Raw genomic sequence first — 26,887 nt, 5'->3', positions numbered from 1 at the left:
ATGTAGTGGAGAAAACCCACATAAATCGACAAGGGGACAGCCACTCAAGGGCGTTCATGACCGAAGTGAATCACCTGGATACTTAGGCGGAGCACATTGCTGGGTCCACAAATGTGCAGGCAGACTCCTTGAGCAGGCACACGATCGACCATCCCGAATGGAGACTTCACCCAGGCATCTTTCAGGAGATGTCTCAGAGATTTGGTTACCTGATCATGGACCTGTTCGCCTCCCTGGCAAATGCCCAAGTCCCACGCTTCACCAGGTTCCCGACCCTGGGATCAGAAGGGACCAACGCATTGCGCAGCCCTTGGCCAAGTGGCCTTCTGTATGCCTTTCCACCCCTTTCCCTCATTCCTGCAGTCATCAGGAAGGTTCTAGTGGAAAGGGCGGAGGTTCTGCTGGTGGCTCCTCATTGGCCCAGGCACCCATGGTACCTGGACCTGGTGAGTCTATCAGTGTCGTGGCCCTGGAGGATCCCTCAGGAGAAGGTTTCTCTCAGCCAGGGGGTCCTAGTCCACCTGGAGCCTCAATGTCTCCCGCTGACCATCTCACACTTGAGGGGGAATCTCCTGAGGCAGGCCAAATATTCCTCCAGGGTCATACAGACTATTCAGGCCTCCCGGAGGTCATAAACTACCCGGATTTACAACGCCACCTGGAAGGCATTCACCACTTGGTGCTTGAAAAAGATCACCCTATTGCGGCTTCTGTGCCACAAGTCCTAGACCCTCCAGGATGGGCTGGATAGGGGTCTCTCTGTTCTGCCCCCCCTCGCCTCAGTCCGAGCAATGACTTAATTAGCTGGCACTATCAGCTCTGGCAGTAAACTAGCGAGCATCTGCCAAGTGTCTCTGTTATCTCCCTTGATGCCGATGAGTCAACAACAGTACTTCAGCTCTAGTCAAGCAGTTGATTTGCCTGCTACGAAGAGGCATAGCAGCCCTCACTGCTTTTATATCCTGTGGGGGATGGCTCCATGACTAAGCACTTTCTAGGCCTGCCTCCCCTGCTTCTGTTGTTCCCGCCTCTCCTGCCTACGAAACCTAGGGTCCAGCCAGGCCTGATTGCCATCAGCTGGGTCTGGAGGCATAGCCTGGGGGGGGGAGGGAAGTCAGGGGATGGAGGCCTCATTATCTCCTCCACCTGGCCTGCCTCTGGCTCCTGGAGCTAAGCCGGTGCTCCCGAGGTAAGTCCTGATGGCCCTTCCCCCTCACTTTCCAAGTCACTTTCTGGCAGGGGGCCTGGCTCGCATAACACCATCTGGAGGCAAGTGGCGGCCCTCTCCATGGTGTTGACTGGCAGGGTATGGGAACCCCTATCTTATCACTTGGTGATTCGGCAATTTATCAGAGGGGCGGCTAACTTAGTCCACCTGTGGTCCATAAATATCCCACTTGGGATCTGACTACGGTTCTGCAAGTGCTCACGTTAGCACCCTTTGAGCCGCTGACGACTACTGCTCTCCATTATATGACACTTAAAGTCGTGTTTCTAGTGGTCATAACATTGGCAAGACGTATTTTGGAGTTAGCTGCTCTGTCAGTTAGAGACAACCTCTGCATATTCCATTCGGACAAAGTGGTGCTCATATTAGACCCCTTGTCCAAAAATTAACACTTGGTTTCATTGAGCCCAGGAGATTATCTTACCTAACTTTTGTCCAGGACCTTCCCATGCCCTGGAAAGACAATGGCATACCTTAGATGTTTGGAATCTAACATCTACATCTAACATACAGATGTTGTAGATCTGTAGATCCGTAGATCTTAGATGTTTGGAATCTAGGATCTACGGATCTACAGATCTACACCTGGAGGATGGCCAAGGATAGGAAAACAGAGTCCCTTTTTGTAACTTTCCAGCCATCGTCCGTAGGATCTAGGGTAACCCCATCGATGGTTGGTAGGTGGTTAAGGGCCTGCATAGCCACGGCTTATCAGCCTAAGGCTCTGCCATTACCTGGACGGGTGACAGTGCACTCAACTAGAAGTGCAACTACCATGGCAGCTTGGGCTATCCAAGCCTCTGTCAAGGAAATTTGCAGGGCAGCGATGTGGGCTTCCCCATCTCCGTTTATTAGGCACTATAAATTAGACTCCTTTGCGTCAGCCGACGCCTTACAGAAGGTTCATTCCACAGGGGGAATGCACCTTCTTTAAGGCGTTGGCCGATGCAAAGGAGGGACTCTGGGTCAACTGGCTTCCCTCCCTTAGAGCAGTAGGCTTTGGTAAGTCCCATTCTTGGATCCTCCCACTATCACATTGGAGAAGGGACGTTGGACTTACCTGAGACGTTCCTTCTTGGTGGATAGTGGGAGGGTCCAACCCCACTCTAAAACCACCGTATGATCCAGAGTCAGGGGCAACTAATGGCATGAACAGACTTCGTTTACAGCTATGCCTTCATTGAAAACTGACCCAGAGGAAGAGGCACCTGGACGTGGCTTCAATTTATCTCTCAGTCTGTGGGCAGAAAGGATATCATTGAACCCATTCTTGGACCCTCCCACTATCCATCAAGAAGGAACGTCTGAGGTAAGACCAACATCCCTTTTACTTCATCCTCTGGAAAATTCTTCCAAACGAACTTGTGGCTTTCAACATGCAATTTATCAAACTCTAGTCTGCCATTTTTGTCCCTGTCTTTCAGAAGTGGAGACTTCATGGATTTTCTACCATGGAGGCCACTTTCAGTCATCTTTCAGTGATGGTTTGATTTGATATTGTTGCACCTTGCTTTTGGAGGTCAGCTGTGATCTATTTTGAAGTTTTCCTGGTTCTTTCTCCACCATTTTATACAATCCTTCTGATCAGTCTAGGTCAATTTTTCCCTTGCAGCTACATTCAAGGTGGTTGGTTTGCTTCAATCCCATGAATCTTAAACTTGATAAAATTAAACTAAACTTGATAATATTAACAGGTCAGAAGAACATGAAACTCCTTGGAGATGGTTTTGTAGTCTTTATTTTTAGCTCACTTGGCTTTTTCATTTCCTTTCTGCTTTTCTTTGTTTTCTATGTTAACTACGCTGTGCACAGTGACACAAAAAACTTGAGTGAGTACTTTTCTCTATTGAAATAGGCTGAGTAACTGATTATGAGATTGAAGGCACCTGTGTTACTAATTAAATAGTCTACTTGAGAGATCACTAAAATCTAACAATGTTTTTTAATTTCTAAGGGATAGCAATGATTTCATTTATTTTATTATAAGAATATGTCCATAACACAAATTCTATTTTTTACGGACTTTGGAATCAAGAATGGTAGATGCCATTTGCTTCTGTCAGTTTCACCTTACTTCCTAGCAAATAGGGATTCTTTGAAGAAAAGTGAACAAATATTGTATATAACTAGGTACATATTCATTAAACAATATTATTGAACCATATGAACCATGTAATGTAAAATATTACATGTAGTATTTAAAAATGTGTAGGAATGAAATCCAGTTAGTTATTATGAAATTTAAATTTCTCTTTCCTTTCTGAAAAAATACACAACTGGCATAAAAAATTTTAAACTGAACTTGCGACGTATAAATTGATCATGTTCCTTGATTTTTATGGACTAGACTAGCTTTTAACAAACATGTAACTGCCTATTTCTTGTGGGTACTTGACATACTGTATTTTTCACACTTTAAGACACACTCCCCCCCGCAAAAGTGTGTGGAAATGTCTGTGCATCTTATAGAGTGAATATTGCAGCAGGGGGAGAGGGGTTGGTGTGGCGGCGGTGGCACCGCCATCTGTCACTGCTGCTGCTGTTCGCCGCTGCCAGAGAATGCTGGAGCCTTTGTTGCTGAGCAGCTGATCGGTGGTTGGATTGGCCTCCGGGAGTATCACTAGTCTCGGCAGTATTCCAGGAGGTTGATCCAACTGCCAATTGTCAGCAAAGGCTCCGATGTTCTCTGGTGACAGCAGCTCAGCTCAGTTGACCAGTGGTAGGCGCAATGGAGCAGAGCTGGGGCTGCGATAATGTGCTGAAGCTGACCTTACTGTTTGCTGCAAGGACGCTAACCAGATGAATACTGGATGGATGCTGGGAGCCAGAGGCAGATTTTTTTTTCTTGTTTTCCTCCTCTAAAACTAATGTGTGTCTTATGGTCTGGTGTGTCTTATAGTGTGAAAAATACGGTAATTCTAGTTAATGATGTATAGAAACTCTGCCCTCCCCAATAGATCCTTGTGGATATCTCATAAAGGGAAGAAATATAGACTTTGGATTATTGTTTAATTGTGGAATTAGTGAATAAAAAATATTTCTATTTCACTTAGTACTTTATTATTGCATGTTGTTATACTATCTCACTGGAGATGAGAAAGCATCTCACATGTATGCTGTCAAGGTTCCAGAAAAACCTCTTCTGCATAAAAAAAACTCAGAAGCCATTGTCTTTCAGAGTTCTTTACTAGCATAAGGAAACTGGCACACAAGTGAAATTCCAAAACTGAACTTCCGGATTCTTTTCCCAGTTATACAAACCCCAAGAGTCCCACCCCCCCTAACCCCTTTGCTGGTCATATGGTCCCACGTTCTCCCAGTTCATTCGAATATCTTCCTGCCACTCCTCCTGCAGATGTGAACACCATCCGACCTTGACCGCTTGAAGAATGTTACCATACCCCTCAACCCCCCTTCTCCCCCTCAGGGGAAAAATGTGGCAGCGTCTGGAACCCTAAGGCCTACTATGGTTTCTAGGCCTGACATATGCTTCATTTGGGTGTATTTACCTCTATTTTTTTCCTACAGTAGTAGATGTTTCAATTTGAGCATCTGTTCTGTGTATTTCTTCTCAGTTTATCATAGAACAGTTCTGGTGGTTCTTTAGTTTAGTTCGGTCTTTAGTGTCTGCAACCTGCAGCTCCAGAGCTGCATGAAGCTCTTTTGTCCCCCTGTTGTGGCTCCATGTCCGCTGAACCCACCACTGGCTGGCCCCACCCCTCACTCTCCCCTCCCAGTCACTCCTCGCCTGGCCTGAGAAGATACGGGTGACGGCAGGGGATGGAGACTCGCTCTATATTCCAGAGCAGGAGCGAAGCACCCCTTTACTTGTCATATCTCACAGGTGCGTCTTCTGGCCCTTTTTGGTGCTGCACGCACCTCTTTCACTCAGGAAGATGTGTGACTTGCTTTCCATCCTGAGACACTGGCCCAGCCCGACTCTGCATCAGAATGGATTCCAGGAGGAGGAGGGGACACCTTCTCCCCAATTGTGAAGTGTGCCAAATTTAACTGCTGTGCAAGGCACTGTGAGAGCAATGGGCAGGCTATGGAGGTGGCAACAGTAGTGGTGTCGGCCGCAGCCAGGCCAGTGTCTTGGGGCAGAGAGCAAGTTACGCATCTCCCTGAGCGACTGAGGTGTGCGCAGCACCAACAAGGGCTGGAAGAAGCACCTGCAAGATATGGCAAGTACATATCTGGGAATTATAATTATGTGGGAACCTGAAATGACTCTTGATTTAAATATGGTAAAAAGCACCCAAAGAAGAAGAAAGAATAACATCAGAAAAAAACCCACCAACCCTCTTCTATTTTTGGGAATGGTTCAAGAGGGAACACACACACACACACACACACACACACACGAGACAGACAGAGAGGGAGGGAAGGAGACGGAGATATGAGAGAGAGAGAGAGAGAGAGAGAGACCTTTTTCCCACAGAAAATACCAGGAACCACAAACCTGGGTAAGTGTGGCTGGGGGGCGGGTGTCATGTGACTGAATGGGAATGAGTGACATCAATTTGGCCACACCCACCCAGGTTTTGTGGCTCCTGGTGATTTCTTTTGTGTGGGAAACGGGTTCAAATGGCTCTTTGAGCATTTATGGTTGCAGATGCCTGGTTTAGTTGTTTGGATTCTTTAAGAATATCTTGTTATTCAGTTTTTCACAAATGCTTTGGTATATTTTCCTGTCTTAGATTTTAAATGTTTTTATAACATAGACATAGTTTATGAGCCTAAACTATAGTTAAAAAGTATTCTAATTGCTGTATTACTGTTATGCTGATCTTTCATTGCACCATCCTGAAACACAGAATACTGTACTTATTCTGATTAAGCAGAGTAATGTTTGTATTTGTTGCACTCTTCTGTGTAATTTACCTGTGAATAAGAGGAGAGGGCAATTTCAAGCTCAGATATTTGTATGTTCTGTATATGATCAGTGCCAATGTTCTTGACTTCACAGGAAATTTATTGATTACTTTAATGCTATGGGATAAAACAGTTTTATTTTTTTCTCTATAAGGTCAGTCGAACGTACTGCTGTGGAACTTACAGAGCAGGTCCGATGAGGCAGATCAGTCTTGTTGGAGCAGTAGATGAGGAAGTTGGAGATTATTTTCCAGAATTTCTTGATATGTTAGAAGAATCTCCATTTCTTAGAGTAAGTACTAAAGTTTTGCTTCTTCCTTTGCTGATTTAAGTTTTAAGTAATGTTAGCACTGAATTGATGGTAGAATACAAAATGATAAAGCATTATTAAACATTAAGCGAATCATTAAATGTTCTATTAATGTTTAATAATGCTTTATCACTTTTTATTCTACCGCCAATTCAGTGCCAAAATTAGTTAAAATTTGTGATTTTTGTCTAATTTTATTGCATGACAGAATGAAATAAATTATACTGAAAACATAAAATTCTTAATGACTGTGTACAAATTATATTTTAATGAAGAAATTGATCATCTGTTTATAAGATGTCCAAAACACTTCATGTTGCTAGCTGACTAGTTTTCTTTTGTGATATACAGATGACTTTGCCTTGGGGTACTCTTTCGAGTCTCAGACTTCAGTGTAGGTCACAAAGTGATGATGGGCCCATTATGTGGGTAAGACCTGGTGAACAGATGATCCCAACAGCTGATATGCCAAAGTCACCATTCAAAAGGCGCAGGTAATCTTTATAGCTGGGAAGGAATTTGTACCTCTAAATTTTAATTAAACTGATCTCATCAGCAAAATTGCCTCAGTTTATTATTCTGACAACTTTCTGAAACTTAGTTGACATATATGTAATAATAAACTTCCTTCCAATATAGCTTAAGTTGTGATAATTTTGTACATATTTTTTTGTAATGCTGCCATGCCTTTCCCCTCTTGTCAGTATCATACATTGCATTATAAACTTTCAGGATGCAAGTTTATGTTAGGGAACGCAATAGATATTGATGGAATATCTACATAAATTAAAACAACAGCTTCCAGTTCAGTGCACCTAATATAAACTTTATTTGATTTAAAATATATTTCCATTCAGGTACTTACAGCTACTGTCATATTGTCATACTGCTATATTGTTTCTGTAGATGGTAAAACACTAAAATGATATTGAACTGTATGAAATCATTAGTGCAAGACAGTGTGTTGTCTTGTGTCATAGCTGCACATTGTTACATTATTAGTTAGTTTGATATCCTGTCTTTACTTCAGGAGCTCAAGGCACTGTGCATAGCATTCTAGTGTGGGTTCCCCTGGGGCCTTTGAACTCCCAATTTGCATCAGTCCTGGTGAAGGTTCTGGAAGGCTGCACACTGCCAACTTTTAAGTTCATTGAATTTCTGCGATGTAAGCATTTGTTGTCTGTGTATTATATTTAAGCTGTGAAAAAGTTGAAGTTATCTGAAGCATTTTTCTTTCAAAAGGCCTATGAATATTGCATAGAATAATCCCTGGTATATAACATCTGCATAAACTTTTTAAAAAATGGCCTTTTACTGTTATGTGTCCCATCTTTTATTATTTTCCATTTTAATTTATATTGTATTTGATTACATTAGAATTAAATCACCACGTATCAAAGTAGTGCCTGTATTACGATGTGGAAAAGTTGGGATAACTGATTTTCTGTTTGTATGACATTATTTTTTGTATTTCCCTTATAAATTTAATAACTATCTTCTTTTTCATTCCATTTCATAGATCTATGAATGAAATAAAAAATCTCCAATATCTACCTCGGACCAGTGAACCCCGTGAAGTTCTCTTTGAAGACAGAACAAGAGCGCATGCTGATCATGTTGGGCAAGGGTTTGATTGGCAGAGTACAGCTGCTGTTGGAGTTTTAAAAGCTGTGCAGTTTGGTGAATGGTAAGAGCGGGGGTTTATAGCATTTTAAAATAGAGATATGTTGATTTTAAACAGAACGTACGTTATAATAATATTTTTGTTACAAGGCATTTTTGCTATAAATTCTATAAATTACCAAGAAAATCTAATATCTGAAAATTCCCAGAATGCTTTTTTTTTATGCAAAAGGAATTGCTTTCATAGTACAATAGACATGTTTGTAGAAGAATATTTTGAGATGGCATATTTTGGGATGAAGTCTTGAAATGAGGCCCATTAGAAAGTCAATCTGTGGAAGCTGCAAAAAATATTTAATTACATGCCTTCATGAAACTCCAACAGTACGGGCTGTTGTTCTTTGTATACTTGTAAGTCATCTCCTTTATTAAATTGTAATGGGGAGTAACAGTTGGATTAGACAGTGGTTTGCTGTGAGCAATTCACATTATTGTATCACTTTCTTGGTACATGATCTCCCTTAAGTCAGGCTCCATTGTTGGGGTAAATCCAAGAAATATAATCTTAGTAAACATTATCCTGTCTTTTGGGATTCTTTTTGTTTTCTGAGTTTTAAGGATGTAGACAATGTGTGTAAAGAGATGTAGACTACCATATTGAACCTTGACCTCTGGATCTATTAAATCACAACTGGTCCTATGTTAAGAAATATGATCAGTGTACACTTGCAAATGGGATCTCACTGCTTAAAGTGACAGATAGAAGAACTTGACTGAAGAAACTGAAGAACTGAAGAAAAATGACTCTGGGGAACTATATGCCAGTATCAGACATTCTATGTTATGGAATTGGCTCTATTGTATGACATTTTTCTAAATGGGTAATGCTGCCTTCCTTGAAAGATGTGGTGATGTGCCTCCTCGATCAGGCTGCTTTATGTCCCCATCAACCCTATGTATGGTAGCATAAAAATACAGTACACAAACAAACCACCTTAGAGGAAGGGAAATTAAATTATATTTTATATGTACATGAATTTACATGTCACATAATATATAGATAAAAAGGAAATATTTCCTAGAGGTTGACCATCAAAATGAGAGAGGAGATATGTTGTTTTGCTATTGAATATATGGAATTTTCAAAGTTTTATTAATATTTTCAAATATATTTTTACAATCTTCATTTCTCCAGGAGTGACCAGCCTCGTATAACCAAAGATGTTGTTTGTTTTCATGCTGAAGATTTCACTGATGTAGTTCAAAGACTTCAGTTGGATCTGCATGAACCTCCAGTATCACAGGTAGTCTTTTATTGTGCTGTACAGAGTTTCCAGTTAAAATGCTGTTTTTTTCCCCTGAAAGTTTTTTCTGCTGATCCTTGATTATGAAATAAAGTCTCCAGAATAATACACACATATACTTGAAATGCATAAATAAGTGGGGGTTGGGAGATGGATTAGACCATGTTTCTTTAAAGAGAAACAGAGCTCCTCAAACTAGCATAACCCCATCTTCTTTTAAAGAAAGTTTCATCCTTGTTTTCTTCCCAAGAGAAGAAGCCAGCAGTGGTTTTGCCTGGATTTTTATCTGTAAACATGTCCATTATTTTTCAGCAAAGATTGAACTAATATGAATAGTAGAAGCAAGATTTCTGAAGCTTGGTTCAGGCTTTAAAACATGTTGATTTCAGAAGACATATTTAAATATTTGCTGTTTTAAATAGATTTTTGCTATGCTTTTAAGATATTTTTATTTTATTTATTTGTGTGGTATTGTTCTAAACTGTTTTGAAAAGCAAGATATAGGTAAATTCTGAACAGAATATCTGGTTCTATAGACATGCTTAGATGTTCATTGTGATAAGAAAGGCCAAAAAAGCATTGTCATACTTGGGTTAAATTTAAGATTAAAGCTTTTGACAGTTTTTTTATCTTGGTTCCATTCAGTATAAAAAATAGTTATAATTGTTTATTAACACTCCACATTTTTTGATTGATTGCCTCCTATTAGAATGGTAACTTCCTTTATTTTGATCTATTAGCATAGCAGTAGTTTCAGTACATGGCTCATGGAATATGTGTTATTTAGACTTCATCATAACCAATGGTCTTTATGACTTATAATACACAATAAATACAATTTTTAAATCTTACTCATAATTATCTCTTTTTTCCCCCTCAGTGTGTTCAATGGGTTGACGAAGCTAAGCTAAACCAAATGAGACGAGAAGGGATTCGTTATGCCAGAATCCAGCTATGTGACAATGACATCTACTTCATCCCTAGAAATGTCATTCATCAGTTCAAGACAGTGTCAGCTGTCTGCAGTTTAGCTTGGCATATAAGGCTCAAACAATACTATCCGGGGGCAGAGAATTCTCAGTGTATGGAAAACATTTCAAATATGGACACGGTGAAACTGGAAGGTGAAGACCAATGTGTACTTATGAAAAAAGAGACTGAAGAAGAAAGAGAAGTACAGACTGTGACAGTAGCATCACCATCCCTGTTTTCATCCCTGTCGTGACTTGTTCTGCAACAAGATTAGCTGGTTTGCCCCTTCCAGCTTTTAAAACTAGAATCAGATCAGCAACACAATCCACAGAAGGATCATATACTCTTTGTCTGATATGTACATAATCATACATTTTTAAACAGCTTTTTAAAATTTTGATGTGAAGTTATAGTTTTATAACTGGGTTATGTTTTATTGGAGAAAACTTGCCTATAATTCTATAAAGAAAGGTGACATTCCAAAATGTCAAGTGTATCTTTTTTACACAGATTATGCAAAGTTAGAGTTGTATTTTATTCCCTTAGTACAGCATGTAGTAGTGGACTACAACTTTTTGCATTTCTTTTTTTAAGGGATGAGGTAAATAATTCAACATCTCAATAGTTTTCCTTCAGGAATATCAGGTATTTAACACTTGATAAGTCTGATAACTTTTCATCTATTTTATCTTTAGCTTTCAGCATAAAAGGGATGGTTTCTATGGCAGATTCACAAAGTGACTCTCCCTCCCATTCAATTAATGGCTTGAATGAAAGAGAAAGCACAGCACTTTTAATGATCAATGACATTTGTATGTGTGAGAGAGTTTGAAAGCCTGGAGGAAGCTCAAGTTACCAGCAGTGTAGATTAATCCTTAATTGCTTAAGAAGACATTCAGTAAGAAGTTGATGTATGAAATTAGTTGCAGAGTGTATGATCTTGTTGAAATGAAATTACTGATACAACTCTTTCATGGTCCTCTGCTTTTAATGTATATTGGAATATTTTTTTAATATCTTTCCGAACTGCATAACTTAATACACTAGTGTCTAATGAAAGTAATTGTTAGCAGTCTCTTTGATGAAACTGCTGTCTTTGAGCACTTTAAGGCTTTACAATATTTAAACCAACTTGGTGGCTTGTTTAATTCACAGTAGGCATCTTAGAGGGAAACCATCAACTCCTTCGCATTGAGGCACTTAATATAATAGGGCAGGCCTATATCTCCTTTATTCTTTGAAATTATATATAACTGATTCACAATAAACTGTCACATAATCACATATGGATTGCTACTTTTGCAAGTAATTCTTGGATTCTTTAATGCTATATTGAAAGATTAAACAGCACATGTTAGTATGTTCAGTATAATTGGCTGATATTATTTAGCATTTCTTCAATATTTCCCAGCATTAAGTAGATTCAGCTTTTATTCATTATATACAGAACAATGTTTGTTTTGGATAGTATAATGAAATTGGCCCCCTCATATGTAGGATCTGAACTTTATCACGATTTAATCAAATTTATTTGTATTTTTAAATCTGTTTTTTTTTAATGTAGAAGAGAGAATGGGAGTGCTACACTAATGCAAGTCAAGAAAGCAGTTGTGGGGAAAATGCAAATATTCGTATGTTTGTAATAGCAATTACTTTGTGCAATATTGTTTTGTGTAGATTATAAGCATATTAGCACCTCAGTATAGAGGACACAGTTTTAAACAAATAGCAAAATAATCAGAAATCTTTGCAGTATTTAGATAGAACTTGTATTACTCCTGATATATACATGTTTATGTATCGACTTTGGTGCAGTCCTGAAGACAAGTAGACAATTTTCAACAAATTGAATTTCCATACTGAAGTGGTAGAGACGTTCTAAGTAATCTGTGTAAATAAGGTGTTTAGGTTGAAACCTTTTTACAAAAGGTAGTTCTTATACAGGAGTGTAGCTTTTAATGAAAAATTCTAGATTGACCAATACTGGTTCAGAAAACCTCTGTGTACTCTGGCTTTTTACATTTTTTTACAGTTATTCAGAAGAATTTTCAAAAGCTGTAGCTGGCTGTCTGAAGTAAAATTCTTCATAGACAATATGGGCTTCAGTAATTTTTATGTTTCACCAATTCCATATTTTTGCATTTTTCTTCCACTAATTTTCCTTGTCTTCCAAACATTAATTTCCCACAGTTAACGTTATGTAAATAACAAATACAACTCCAGACTTGTCACTTGGATATTTCAACTGCATTGAATTGCACTGCTTACTGTATGATCACTCAGGAGTTGGATTTAAAAAATAATTCAATGAAAAACTGTTTATTACTACACTTACCCTGTTTTGAAAAATATATTTGAAAATTGTTTCAAATTCTACAATCTAGTAATGGACATTAGAAAAAGACATCAGAGTAAGATTAAAATATTAGTTGGAATCTAAACTTGCTTCCTTGAGAGCAGAATGAGGCTTTTCTATTGGCAGAGAGAACCAGGATTCAGAGAATGCTTTCAGCTAGAGGAAAAAAAGTTTCCTAATTCTCCAGAGCACTTCTTCATTAGGAGTTGGAGGAAAAGTATTGGCAAAAATTACCAATATCCATTTTTTTTTCAGTGTGCACTCCATCGTGCATAGTGCTGGATCCAGTTCAATAACCTTAAAGGGTTTTTTGTGTGCATCACATTACAGCAACAGGCTTACAAGAGAAGCCTTTTTTATGTGAAATGTGATGTGACGCAAGTTTTCTGTCAAAATTTTATGGTATTATATATAAATGTATTCATCAACTTACATTTCAACCATCAAATATATTTTCTGTCACCTATTTTGATTTAATAATACACATAGTCTTTACTGCAATTACTTTGGCCACATCTTTACAATAGTTAAAAAGTATGAATTGTCATTATTACTGCATTCCCTAGCAAATACCAAAGAAGTCTGGGCATAAATTTTGGTGTATCTGCCAGGACCCTGCTTATTTCTCTTTATGCCTGTAGCTCACCTCATACTGCTAGACTGTTTTTTCTAGAAACTCCTCAGAATTTTAGCTTTTTCAGGACTAGGAAGAAGGCTCAGTCAGAAAGCCTGAGTGCCTACATCTCACTTTGGCTCAGTGGTTAAGATTCTTATAGGAACAGTTGAAAAAAAGCACTACAACTAATGTACTAATCCATATATATGGATCCATATATATTCTAGAGTAAGAAAGACCAATACAAATACTTGAGTGAAAAATAATCAAATGGACCTGAAAAAGAGAGTGGCAGAATGATTTGTCTTAATGATTTTGTTTGAGAACATGATATTTACTCTTGGAGTAGAAAAGAGATGATAATGTCTCAGGAAGATGTTGGGAGTGATTTGTGCTGATGTGATGAATTCAAAAAATGATTATCTTGCCAGCGTAATTGATACTTTTAATGCCTAGTTGCTTTGCAAAGAGATTTCATTTAAACCTGTCAGGAAATCTTATTTTATAAATTGCAAAATATGTGGACATTATATAGTTACAAAATCAAATGAAGAGTAAAGGCAGAAAAATCTTTACATTTGTTTTAGTAGAAGTAGTGGACAATTTGGGAAGTTATTCATTTCTAATCTATATAATTTTGAATACTAGTTAAGCATTCATTATATTCTTTTAAATGCCATTAGCAGATCCACAAAGGTGGTTCTTATTTAAACATATTGAGCAGCTCTAAGTTGGAAGCTGGAAAATTTCTTTTGTTTTACTAAAAATCCGTTTCTTTTTAAATATCAATGAAAAATAGTATGTATTCAAGAAAGGTTGTATTGGGCTATTGATTCATTTAGCAAATCAATAAAAGCAAAATTAACATTAAGTGGACTAAATATTTCACATTCCCCCTCACATATTTCTGAACATGAAGTAATGTGTAAATAATTGACATGTTCTCTTCCATGAAGATGGAACATATGGAGGTTTCATGTGAAATTAAGGAATACTTCCATTACAGATTTTACCATATAATAAAAGGGCTCGTTAGCTGTTTTCCTATTTTTGAGGGCATAACATTTGTCCAGAGACAAGAAAGTTTATAGTCAGAGCCCCAAGATGCATATAACTTTTTTTTCCTCTCATGCTGCCATTCATATGCTTGAATTTATTCTGGGTGGTGAATTATCTTCACTTGTGGCACAATCCAACCAAAGTTAAGCACCTATAAGTCCCATTTATTTTGAATGGGAGATAAGCAGATGCTAATTCTCCATTGAAATTGGTGGAACTTTAAATGTGTTTACTATTGGTGGGATAGCACTCTTATTTCCTTATAAATGCTATTTATAGCCATATTGGTTGTGTTTGAAGGTTGCTATGAATAAGGATATTTATCCTTCAGCTCCGAGCATTTTTGTAATGTGGATAAACTATATGTTGGTCCAATAAACAAATTTCCAATAATGTTATGGCCTTCCATTGATATACATAATATTTTTAGGACCCAACAGCACATGTAGTTGATAAGGGGCTTCTCTTAATCTAGCACTTTCAATTCTGTCTAAGCAAATATCTTTACATGTTGTATAAAATAGAATTGTGTAGTGTTTTGTGATTAAATTCAGTTTTGATTGGCAGCTAAGATATTTTTCTGTGGTTTTAATAATCTAAGGTCTTTGCATATAAAGGATATGTACAATTGCCTGGAAGACTGTTTTTGTTTTTTGTTTTTTGCTTTGTGTGGCCTTAGTATATTTATTGACATTTTAGCAAGTGTTTTAAAGAAGTTTTTATAATAGTGTAAACTGATGGGAAAATTTTAACCCTCTCTGTGAATAATCCTTTGACACAGTGCATTTCTTTTGGTAGGTGACTGTACAAGCGTATCACTGTCAAAGCTATTTGTTTTTAAAAAAGTACAATGGAATGCATAGAATTTTTCCCCTGTAAAGTATTTTTTTAATAAACAGAAGTCTGATTTGTGCTTAATTAAAATGACTGTTTGGTGGTACCCTGTGCTACAAAATATTGGATATAATGGATTAAATTGCAAAGGACACCCAGTAGCTTTTGAATAGAAAAGTGAGATTAAATTAAAATAAGTGAAGTCAGATAAATAACATAAAGAAAAATAAGTTATAAGCTACTTCAGGGCAAAACCTCTAAATACGGCTTCAAAAAAAATTATTTAATGTTGCAAGATTATGTTTTGGAATCATTCATATATATCTATCTATCTATCTATCTATCTATCTATCTATCTATCTATCTATCTATCTATCTATCTATCTATCTATCTATCTATCTATCTATATGACAATTGATTATCAAGATTATACTTCAAACTACCTACTTCTAATCTATACTCTTTTTCTGAGCATTCTCAGGTAAACTGTTTTTAATCTTTATGCCTTTTCTTTTTTTCTTTAGACAGACTGGTGTCTCGATAAAACTTTTTATTTCAATAAGGGAAATATTCTTTTACAATTTGAACAGCTCTCCTTTTTACTAAGATCTAGATTATCTTCACTTTTTCTTATCCAAAGGCTTTTTCATTCCAGGGAATGTTTTAGCAGATCCCAATGCTAGATTCAAGCATAACAGGAATTCCTATTTTCCCTATTGGGGAAAATTAGCAAGGAAAGGGGGGTCTTGATTGGAGATATTTCTAGATAATCCCCCCTCCCTTCCTTATGTAAGATGGGCACATTTAACTTAAGCTTTGTGTTCAATGTTGTGTTCAACGTTACAATGGTAGCTCTGATCTCTTTCAAAGTTTCTAGAGAAAATAAATCCTGAACACAGAAGTGCTTTAAATTGGAGTTCTGTATCACAAATTGTAAATTTCTGTAGCTCAGTGAAGCAGAGACAAAGCAGGAGATTGTGAGAAAATGTTATTCCTTGATTCTTCCTCTTACTTAAGTATAAACTGTTTTTTAATGTTGCTAACTTCCAAATGTGCAAAATTCAATTCCCTGAACTCCCCAAACAGCATTGTCACTGCTGAGAATTCTGGAACTTGGGAGTCCACATACCAAGATGAAAAACACCAGTTAAAGTGTTATTTATGCTATTGTTTATGGAAGCATGGCAAATTATAAAATGTTTCACGAAAGCAACATTCTTTCCTACAGTTTCAATATTTATTTAATAATAGACCTTTCCCTCTTTAAATTGTTTCCTAGCATCTCTAATATTGAAAATTGTAAGCTAACAAGCTCAAACTAGATGATGATCCATTTTCACCTGAGAGCAACCCTACTGTCCAAATTGACAAAAGTAGAAAACATATATTGCTACATGCTAGTTTATCTATGGTTACTGCTTTCAAGAGACTCCTGGGTAATGAGGCATGAATCTACTGACAGTAGCTGGGGTTTAGAGATTTGCTGAGAAGAATATGAAATGGAAAATAGCCTCAGAACAGTTATTGATATAATAACCAGTAGGGGACAATATAACGAAACTCTTAATATTACCATCACAGAAGGGATGACAGGCATTTATAGATATTCCTTTTGGACTGACTTTGACCTTTTATTATGGAAATCAAAGGGATAATGAAAGTAGCCCCTCTGGTCTAATTGTCTACTCTTATTTATTTTATTTATTTATTTATTTTTCAGATTTATATACCGCCCTATCTCCCTAAGGACTCAGGGCGGTTCACAGGCAATTAAAAGCAAACATATAAATACAATTTAAAATAACACATAAAAAACTTATTCAATAGCCAAATTATTAAAACAATATAAATACTAAAAACCCCATTAAAATCAATAAATTTAAAAAACTAACCCAGCCCCGCGCAAATAAATAGGTGTGTTTTGAGCTCGCGACGAAAGGTTCGGAGGTCCGGAAGTTGACGAAGTCCTGGAGAGAGTTCGTTCCAGAGGGTGGGAGCCCCCACAGAGAAGGCCCTTCCCCTGGGCGTCGCCAGACGGCACTGCCTAGCCGATGGCACCCTGAGGAGTCCCTCTCTGTGGGAGCGGACGGGTCGGTGAGAGGTATTCGGTAGCAGCAGGCGGTCCCGTAAGTAACCCGGCCCTATGCCATGGAGCGCTTTAAAGATTGTCACCAAAACCTTGAAGCGCACCCGAAAGGCCACAGGTAGCCAGTGCAGTCTGCGCAGGATAGGTGTCACGCGGGAGCCACGAGGGGCTCCCTCTATCTTCAGTGTCAGATAAACAGTTGGTGAACCTAAATCAGGATTTAATCATGGATAAAGCTGCTATGTATATATTGAGACCTGAGAATTTTTTTTCTTCCATCACTACTTGTTAGACTATTATGTAATGAAGCAGGCTAGGGTTAATGGTAATAATCTGTATGAAGCTTTAAGAATTTGTAGGGCCCACATCTGCATTTGTATGGCTGGGATACTATAGGGATATCACTGCATATAGTGCTATTATCTACCCTATGGTTTAGTCTCTTATAACATCCACATTGAGATTTACCCATCTACAATACTGTGACCTCTGTGACAAACATGCAAATTGATACCCACCAACACATACAGCAAGGTAAATTATGGAATTTCTAATTGGAATGGGAGTGCAGATGATGGTGCAGGTGATGGGTGTCAGTCAGTGGACACTTCCTCAGTTTTAGTTTTGTGGCGGACATTAAATTGGATATTAAATTGGATATTTAATGGAATTAAAAAAAAACTTGAAATATCACCCAGGTATCAGTGTAAACTTCCAGTTGATTTATATAACATAGGCAACAAGTGTGCTTGACACCATCAGCTTTCAGGGGATGGCAATTAATTTTCCCAAAAAGACACATGAGAAATGAACTATTGTGGAGGGTCGCTGCTGTTCCACTTGTCGCCACTATTGCAGACTGGACAGGGACAATCAAAGAGCCAAATGTGGCCTTCTGGCTGCAAAATGCCCAAGTCTGGCATAAGTGATATTTGCCTCTTGCAGACCAAAGGCCTTGGTTCCCTAGAGAATTTGGAGTGATAATGCAGATGTAGTTACTTGGCGCATAGGATGAAGGTGCATCGGCTCCTCTCTCATGCCAACAGAAATAGTGAAGCCTGCAAGGGAGTCTCTGCCTCCATTGCAACTGCCCAGAACAGGCTGGAATGGTTGGAATGGGACTAAAAATAGAGATATTGAAATGGAATTCCCACCACCTTGAGGAAAAGGAAAACCATACTGGTTGATACTATTTGCTTTTTCCAGCTTTTCAATTCTAAGGATATGAACAGGATCTGAGACAGCAAAAAGCTATCAGCTGTTTAATCCATCTTTGCCTCTTCCAATTAAATGGGATTGAATTAGGGAAGTGTTCAATGTGTCTTTGCTCAGAGGATTTATTTTCCCTTCCCTATAAAAATTAGAAGACTTTTATTGAGATTTTGCAGAAAATATAGTCTAAGCTTGCACAAACATTTACTTTTGGAAAAATAAAGAAGAACAGGCCATTTGTTAGCTTAACTGATGAAGTATTTCTTACTCCCCCACCCACGTCCCCTCGTTTATTTGTATGGAATTAGGATTTTTAACCCGAGAATGGTTTGCATGCTTTACCTTTGCATGGTTAATTCCATAAAATCCTTACCTGCATCTATCTCTACCTCTATCGACGAAAAGTTTCCAAACCCTTATTTAGGACTTCATTAATAGATTTTAACCTGTCACATTAAATTTTGCTCTTTTAAGAGCATACCCTGGATTTTAAACCAGGGGTCTCCAAGCTTTGCTGGCTGAGGAATTCTGGGAGTTGAAGTCCACAAGTCTTAAAGTTGCCAAGGTTGGAGACCCCTGCTCTAAACCAAATTCAAACTCCTGTTACATCTAAAAGTATTTTGGGGTTTGTCTGTTTTTTGAAGTCGTTAAAAGTCCATGCCTTCCTACCCTTTCGCGGAGTACAGAACGCCTCCTCGCCGTTCCCTGTATTCGATACAAAGGCGAACCTAATCTGCCTCGTAACTCACACAGAACGCGCTCCCCTGATCGGCCTTTCCTCCGGATCACATCTCAAATTCGGCGTTTGATTGCTTTTGCCTCCTTTCCGTAACGAAATACCGAAAAGGAGCATCGGTGGATGCGACATTTGATTGATGCTGCCTGTCATAACTGGATGGTCCAGAGCAAAAAAGGACGCCGACTCTCTCTCTCTCTCTCTCTCTCTCTCTCAGGCGCCTTTTTGGGAACGGTAAGAAAGAGACCGAATGGTAACGCCTGAAGACTATGCGCTCTTGGGACGTTTGTAAATTAAAGGTAGACGAGGCGGTTGAAGAGTCTGGAGCTAGAGCCGATGCAGGAAAAGATTGAGGCTTGGAGGGCGGGGATCAACTAAAGGACAGAAAGGGCTTACAATAGCAACGCCGAAAGGAAAGGTTTAAAGCAGAGGTCTTCAAACTTGGCAGCTTTAAGACTTGTGGACTTCAACTCCCAGAATGCTCCAGCCAGCTTTGCTGGCTGGAGAATTCTGGGAGTTGAAGTCCACAAGTCTTAAAGCTGCCAAGTTTGAAGACCTCTGCTTTAAAGGAATTGAGCCAGTGGGGAAAGCTAGAAGTCGAGGAAGGAGATTTAGGATTGTGGGTCACTGAACAAGGAAGGGGGACAGTTAATTTACGGGGTCAACATCCCTCTCGCAGATCTTCAGTTCAGATGTGGCCCTAAGAACTGCTTGATGTGGCAAGTGGGTATATTCGTTGATGCTGTGAAGAGGTTTCATTAAATGGGCTGCTGACTTGAAAACTATGCATTGATTTCCAATGCACAAGACTCCCTTGAGATACAACGCATGAAAGGTCATTCTGGATTTGCTTTGGGAGTTTTATGCCATCCCTCAAACTTGGCAACTGCAAGTCATAGGTCAAATATATAAGCTTATCCTCCTTTTGTATTTTAAATTTACATGCTTAACTTCAAATTGTTGAAAACAAACAAACAAGATAATTTCCTTTACCTAGGCTAATTGAAACAGTGCTCAGAAACCTGTTTGGTTATCTATTTGATTTTGGGCATCTTTACTAAGAGTACTTTGATGTGCATTTTTGCTGATAATGTGCTTATTCTTGCCCTAGTCCCAGATAGGAACTGTCTTCCAAGATATTAAATTCATCTAATATATTTATGACCATTTGATGACTTATCTTGGACATGTTTGAAAGAGTGATGGAAATGATTTATTTGCTCTTCTACCCTTATCATATTATATATTACATATTAGTTCATTATAGCAAGCACCCATAACAATAATGGAGGGAACACTAATATATTTATATTTATATATCCAAATTGAGGTGATTTGCTACCCATTTTCTTCTCTTTCAAAGAAGAAAGGTTTTTACTGAGTAAGTTAATATTTATATAATAAAACATTCTATGGCCCATGCACATATTCAGTTTTTCAGCAACTACGATTACAAGAAAAGGATTTACAGGGATAGTTGCATACGGTTAATACTGCAGACTTCCAAAGACAAAGATTAAGTTTATTGTGTAAGTTAATCAGCCTGTTTAGAGCAGCAGCATCTGTGCATTTTGGTGATTACAAATCAGATAGGCTTAAAATGAGATACTGGTTTATGAAGTTCTTTGAACCCATTTAAATGTGACTTAAAGACTAATGTTATCGATTGTAAAATTAACTGTGCAAAAGACTATCAACTTACAATGATGGTGTATCAATTTATAATTTATTGTTTGACTTAACTTTTGTTTTTGGGGACCCCACTGGTTAAAAACTGGATTATATGCCCACACACACTTAGCATTTTTGAACTTTCATCCCAGTTACCCTCATGGTTCTCCCTAGCTTAAAAATGCTACCGTTATACTATTTGTATTCAAAGGTAGGTGCAAAACTTTTCTCCAGAAGTTAATAAAATGTTATTTATATCTTTAGCAGCCATACAGTCTTATTTTGAACTGTTACCCTCCCTCCTGCTTCTCTCTACTATGATATGGAAATAATAGTATTCTGCTAACTACAAATTTACGATGGCAGTAGCCTACAAAGAAAATCTTTACAAAATGCTTTATTGATTGCATTTGCCCCCAGCGAGATTGGCCAAAATTTTTCCAAATTTATCCCCCAAATGTTTAAGATGCAGCCACAAATTAGGAACATACTGCCATATGTGGTGGATGTGCCCCAATACAAAAAAGTTCTGGTGTAAAATTAAGAGATGGTTGGAAGAAATTACGCAACAAAAGATAGAACTTAAACCGGAGCTGTTCTTTTTAGGAATATTAGACCCAAAAATGGAAAAAAACTTGCAATATATAATACTACATATATTAATGGCAGCTAGGATTACCCTCGCACAAAACTGGAAACAGATTTATATACCATCAGAGTAATTAGTGATCAGAAAGCTACTTGAACGTGCAGAAATGGACAAAATGACTATGGAAATAAAAGAAAGAGAAGATTCGGGGTACTATAAAGTGTGGAATAGATTGTATAAGTGGCTCAAAAACAGACACCAAAATAAGAAATAGAAGTTTCAAATAAATATCGATCAAACAAAAACTAAGGTTATTAAATGCTGTCAAAGTTATATTACTAATTATGTAAATATAATGTAAATATACATAGTATGATTATAATAGCTGTTAAAGCTGTTATAAAGGATAAAAAGGTACAATAGAAGAGCTAATTACAAAAGCTGAATATATATGCCAATGCAGAAGGCTATAAAAATACAATATACTTTTATGTTTGTCTTGTTTTTTATTGTATGTTTTGTTTTTTCTGTTTTTAAAGGTGAAAAATGTTTAATAAAAATGTTTTTTAAAAAAAAATAGAATTCTGCTACCTACAAATGTTGAATTATTCAGGATTGTAAATTAATGTCCACATTAATTTTCACAATACATATTCAAAGATGAGCACCATATAAAAACTAACCCTGTCCCCCCACACATACACATGCAGCAAATGACATAATGAAAGCAGGTAAAACAAATGTATCAGCCTGGTCTATAGAGAGCCAGATTGGTCATAACAAGTTTTATTCACTCTCAGCCTACCTTACTTGTAAGGATTATTCTGTTAAAATGCATAATTGTTGAGAGAGCCTTTATGTTTAAAGTTCCTTAGAGAAGAATATGAAAATAAATTACAGCAAAATCAGAACAACACATAGAGGCCAACCATCAATGAAGGATTTTCTAACAATAACATGAGATTGGTGAATTATTATTACTATTATTACTACTATTACTAGTATTACTACTATTAGCAATACTAGTGATAAAAATACATAAACATTAGTAAAATTGCAATATTGTAAAACGTAACTCTTCTCATTTCCACTCTCCAGAGTTATTTTTCCCCCCCAAAAAGATGGCCATTATTGTGGGAAGTCAAATCTTCTGAGTAGATATAATATAAGCTAATATTATAATTCCCATCTAATAGAATTCAAGAATCCTATTTTCTGGAGTGTTATTTCTGCACAAGGGCCATTATATATCCAGTTTCAGAACAGGTAGGGTTAAAATGTAGAAGAGACTTTGCCTCCATTTTACGTACTTCAAAAAAGAAACGAAAAACAAAACAAAACATTGGATTATAAAACAAAGCCAGATCTTAGATAGAAGTTATCTAAGTTTTAGATAGTGGAAGGGAGTGTTTGTTTGTTTTCTGAATTTACTTAAATGTGTTTACTTTTACTTCCTTTTTGGAAGCATTCACAGCAAGGAAGCAACACAAGTCAACTGGTAATAGACTTGAAATAAACACAGAGAATTGAATAATTGAACTTCACAAGATTGTTTGGCTTTTTCGTATCCCTATTGCTAGCTTCTTGACCAAGATTTATATTTAAAAAATAGTGTGATTGCTTTAAAAATTATTCTGGCTTCTGCATTGCTTCTTTCTTCAGAGTTCCGATAACTTTAATATCAAATGTATAGCTCCCTACTCTGAGAAGGACCAAATAAATAAATAAAATGCAGGGATTTTGAAAAAATAGAACAAGAAAGTTAGAGCAAGAATGAAGACTCTATGGAGTTAAAACACTACTCTCAATATCTTTAATCATGGTTATTTTTGTTGCAAATGATAATAATATTGGAGGAACTTTAGATTCCTCATTTTTAAAAGGCAAGACAAGAGTCTCTTGTGTTTAAATTCTGCTTTAAGTTCTGCTTTGAACAAAGTTACTAATAAGATGTAGTAGCCAGGTCTGAGAGTAAAGGGGCCACCTGCATCTTTTTTAAGAAGAAAAATGAATGGTTCCAGGATGCTTTTTATCATTACTTGTTTCCAAACTTTATAGTTATATCACAGTCGTATCAAAATGAATTTCTGTCATCAGCAGATAGTGGTATAGACATAAATAAAAGAACTAAGAAGAATTTCCTGACAGTTAGAACAATTAATCATGGAACAACTTGCCTCCAAAATTTGTGAATGCTCCAACACCGGAAGTTTTTAAGAACAGATTGGACAACAATTTGTCTGAAATAGTATAGGGTTTCCTGCCCGAGTAGGGGGTTGGACTAGAAGACCTCCAAGGTCCCTCCCAACTCTGTTATTCTATTCTAAATATTGTAACAGCTCATTTTTTGGGGAAATTTCAAGGGAACCTAATTTCCAGCCTTTGTAATATACCATTCTTCTGCATAGACAAGCAAACTTGACTTGCTTTCTTGATCCCCACAATTTGCAAATGTGTATGTGCTTGAATTTCTTGATGTTTCATTAACATGCATGTGTTTTGAGAAAAAGTGTATAGGAATGTTGCATTAGAAATGTATCTCATTTAAGTTCTTTCTAAACACTTTTTTAGGTTTGGTGATCAGACAACATTGGCCTCCCAGGCTAATTTTAATTTCCCCTTCTCTTTGTCAATTGCCACTTGCCATTGATGCAATGTCCGTCCCTCTTTTCCAATACCATGAATGACTGTTGCCCTTTAAATTCTTGTTAATTCCCAGGACATGCATCACTGCAGCCTACAGCTTGGACCTCCTTTGTACAGTTGCCTGTATCTTAGTTTGCTGATCAGTTGCAGTATTTGCCACATTCCTTCAGAACTGCACTAAAGGCTCCGTGGATGCAGCACTTGGCTAATGCTGTCTGCCACAACATGATGATCCAGGAAGAAGCAGTTGAGAGCCTTCTCTGCTGCTGCATCCTTCTGTTTCCATGGTAACAGGAAGAGGCTTTGAAAGGTAGAGTCCTGGAGCTGCTCTTTTAGGTATTGTGGGAGAAGTGAAGATTGATCACTTAAGAGGCCAGAACCAACAGGGGAAGTGGTGTAGGAAAAGGTTAAGACTTTGTGGGGAATTAGACCCAGTGACGGAAAGGATAAGGCAGAGAAGGCCCTGACGTTAAAATGGCAGGGTTTAAAAGAGCTTGAATCACTCACTTGTCAAGGCTAGTTGGTCAGGAGGAGTGCTAAGGATTGAGGGTAACTGAAGGAGGAATGACTTAACAGATAACCAGACTCTCCTCTCCAGCCAGTGAGGGAATTCTGTAGTTAGTGGTTCGATCCTGACGGACTCAAGGTTGACTCATCCTTCCATCCTTCCAAGGTCTGTAAAATGAAGACTCAGATTATTGAGGGCAATATGCTGACTCTGTAAACTACTTAGAGACGGCTGTAAAGAACTGTGAAGTGATATATAAGTCTAAGTGCTATTGCTATTACTGGGGATGGAGGAGGGATGATTACTTCCTAAAACATGTCTGTTTCAATCAGGGTGAATAATGTTCATTGGCCACATGGAAACCCGCAGTTATATTCTGACAATCCCCAAATCTTTCTCATTTGGGACTAAAAAAAGGATAAAATGATTTGTGAATGTAAGGCACTCATTTTGCTCTTTAATCTTTCCAAGTCCACAATAAAAAGACTGAAAATTTAGTTATGTCCACTCTGGTGATAACATTATGATACCAGCCATGTACACTCAGCAAGGATTTCTAAACTTTTTGCCATCCTCCCCCCTACCACCTTTAGTGTAATTTAATATATACACCTCTCCTAAATATCCAAATGCCTAATGAACACAAATCAATTTAATGGGAAAGGTGGGTTTATTGTAACAATGTAAAAGGTTCCTCATAACATCCCTGGACTCACTGCACACCTCTCTAAAGGAAACCTTGGTCTACAACAGAGGCAGGAGTGAAATGCTCCCGGTTTGGACTGGATCACCCGATCCGGTAGCGATGGCAGCAGGTGGTTCGGAGAACCGGTAACAAAAATCCCTTGACCAGCTGGGCTGCGTGATCATCAGAGGTTTTTTTTTTACTTTTAAAAGCATTTTTTCTTCAGCCGAAAAAATGCTTTTAAAAGTAAAAAAAAAGCCTTTGATGATCGTGCGGCTCAGCTGGGATTGTCAGAGCCTTTTAAAAGCATTTTTTCTACAACCTCTTCAGCTGAAGAGGTTGTAAAAAAAGCTTTTAAAAAGCCCTGACGATCCCAGCTGAGTTGCCTGATTGTCAGAGGCTTTTTTTTTTAAAGGCAACAAAAATGCTTTTAAAAGAAAACAAAAGCCTCTGACGATCAGGCAACTCAGCTGGGATCGTCAGAGCCCTTTAAAAGCATTTTTTACAACCTCTTTGGCTGAAGAGGCTGTAGAAAAACTGCTTTTAAAAGTAAAAAAAAAAAAAAAGTCGGCCACGCCCACCCAGTCACATTACACCCCGCCCCCAGCCATGCCCGCAGAACCGGTAGTAACAAATTTTACGTTTCATCACTTGAGCAGAAGTCCTCAAACTTGGCAGCTTTAAGACTTGTGGACTTATGGACTTGTGGAGTTGAAGTCCACAAGTCTTAAAGCTGCAAAGTCTGAAGACCTCTGCTCTACAGGCTTTAGAGGTAAGAAATAAATAAATAAAAGAGTGGATCTTGCTTATAAAGAGATTTTGCATCCCTTTCCATATTTCTACTAAAAATATACAGAATTATTGTGCAACATATTTTTAAAAGTCTAAGCTATGCATTTCTTATCTAATAGAAGAGGTAAGGAATGAATTTGGGAATGTTGTAACTTGCTTTTGAATACTTGTTATTGATATCTCTATTTTATGTTTCTATAATAAACTCTCTTTAGGTCTGCACAGTTGAGTTTGCAGTTGAGATACCAAATGGCTTCAAACGATGAAGATGCTATCGCTTGGTACCAAAAAAAGGTCAGATTTAGGCTTGTTTTTTGAGCTTAATATATTTGCTCTGTAGTTAAGATTACATCATAGCTTTAAACTGTGGAATGTTGTTTTTTTTAGAATTTGCACATTGTTTAAACCATTGTTAAAAACTGCCAACCAGGGTACTTTCAAATGTTTGGGCTTCGGTTCTTAAACAAAGAATCATTGGAGCTATTGTCAAAATATTTGGAGTGATTCTTTTGCTTGGTTTCAGACATAATTTAGGATTTTTTATTTTAGCTGCACCCACTATAAGATTTGTATGTGTATTTTCTGTGCTTCATTTTTACATTCAGTAAAGCAGTTGTGCAAACACTACATTTGTTTCTTTCTTCATTTGTAATAATGTATCTATAAAATCTCTCCAAAATATTGCTTTATCCATTATTGCTCTCTATATCTGTAGTATTAAATAGAAGAATTCTAGGAAATAACTCACTAAATTTATTGTTATTTATCAAATTTCTATGCCAAT

At 37.6% G+C, this 26,887-nt stretch overlaps 2 protein-coding genes across 5 annotated transcripts in view; both read left to right on the top strand.

Annotated features, from left to right (window-relative positions):
* RSBN1 (round spermatid basic protein 1) overlaps positions 1 to 15,267 on the top strand; it is a 29,284-nt gene extending 14,017 nt beyond the window's left edge. Inside the window, exons 3-7 of the mRNA XM_058176921.1 lie at positions 6,258 to 6,395; positions 6,765 to 6,907; positions 7,933 to 8,100; positions 9,232 to 9,340; positions 10,221 to 15,267. Coding sequence (XP_058032904.1) covers positions 6,258 to 6,395; positions 6,765 to 6,907; positions 7,933 to 8,100; positions 9,232 to 9,340; positions 10,221 to 10,565 — 903 coding nt within the window. The 3' untranslated portion in view covers positions 10,566 to 15,267. The remainder of the gene's footprint in view (positions 1 to 6,257; positions 6,396 to 6,764; positions 6,908 to 7,932; positions 8,101 to 9,231; positions 9,341 to 10,220) is intronic.
* Positions 15,268 to 19,362: 4,095 nt separating this feature from the next.
* PHTF1 (putative homeodomain transcription factor 1) overlaps positions 19,363 to 26,887 on the top strand; it is a 32,578-nt gene continuing 25,053 nt past the window's right edge. For 2 of the 4 annotated variants that reach the window (XM_058176916.1, XM_058176914.1), the window contains exons 1-3: positions 19,363 to 19,446; positions 24,192 to 24,428; positions 26,319 to 26,397. In XM_058176916.1, coding sequence (XP_058032899.1) covers positions 24,403 to 24,428; positions 26,319 to 26,397 — 105 coding nt within the window. In that variant the 5' untranslated portion in view covers positions 19,363 to 19,446; positions 24,192 to 24,402. Of the gene's footprint in view, positions 19,512 to 24,191; positions 24,429 to 26,316; positions 26,398 to 26,887 lie in introns of those variants that run through there. The other 2 variants (XM_058176915.1, XM_058176917.1) reach the window with 2 other exon arrangements.

Source organism: Ahaetulla prasina, chromosome 3 (genome assembly GCF_028640845.1).
Source record: "Ahaetulla prasina isolate Xishuangbanna chromosome 3, ASM2864084v1, whole genome shotgun sequence".
NCBI lineage: Eukaryota > Metazoa > Chordata > Lepidosauria > Squamata > Colubridae > Ahaetulla > Ahaetulla prasina.
Note: the sequence above shows the minus strand (reverse complement) of the source record. Positions and strands in the feature narration are given on the sequence as shown.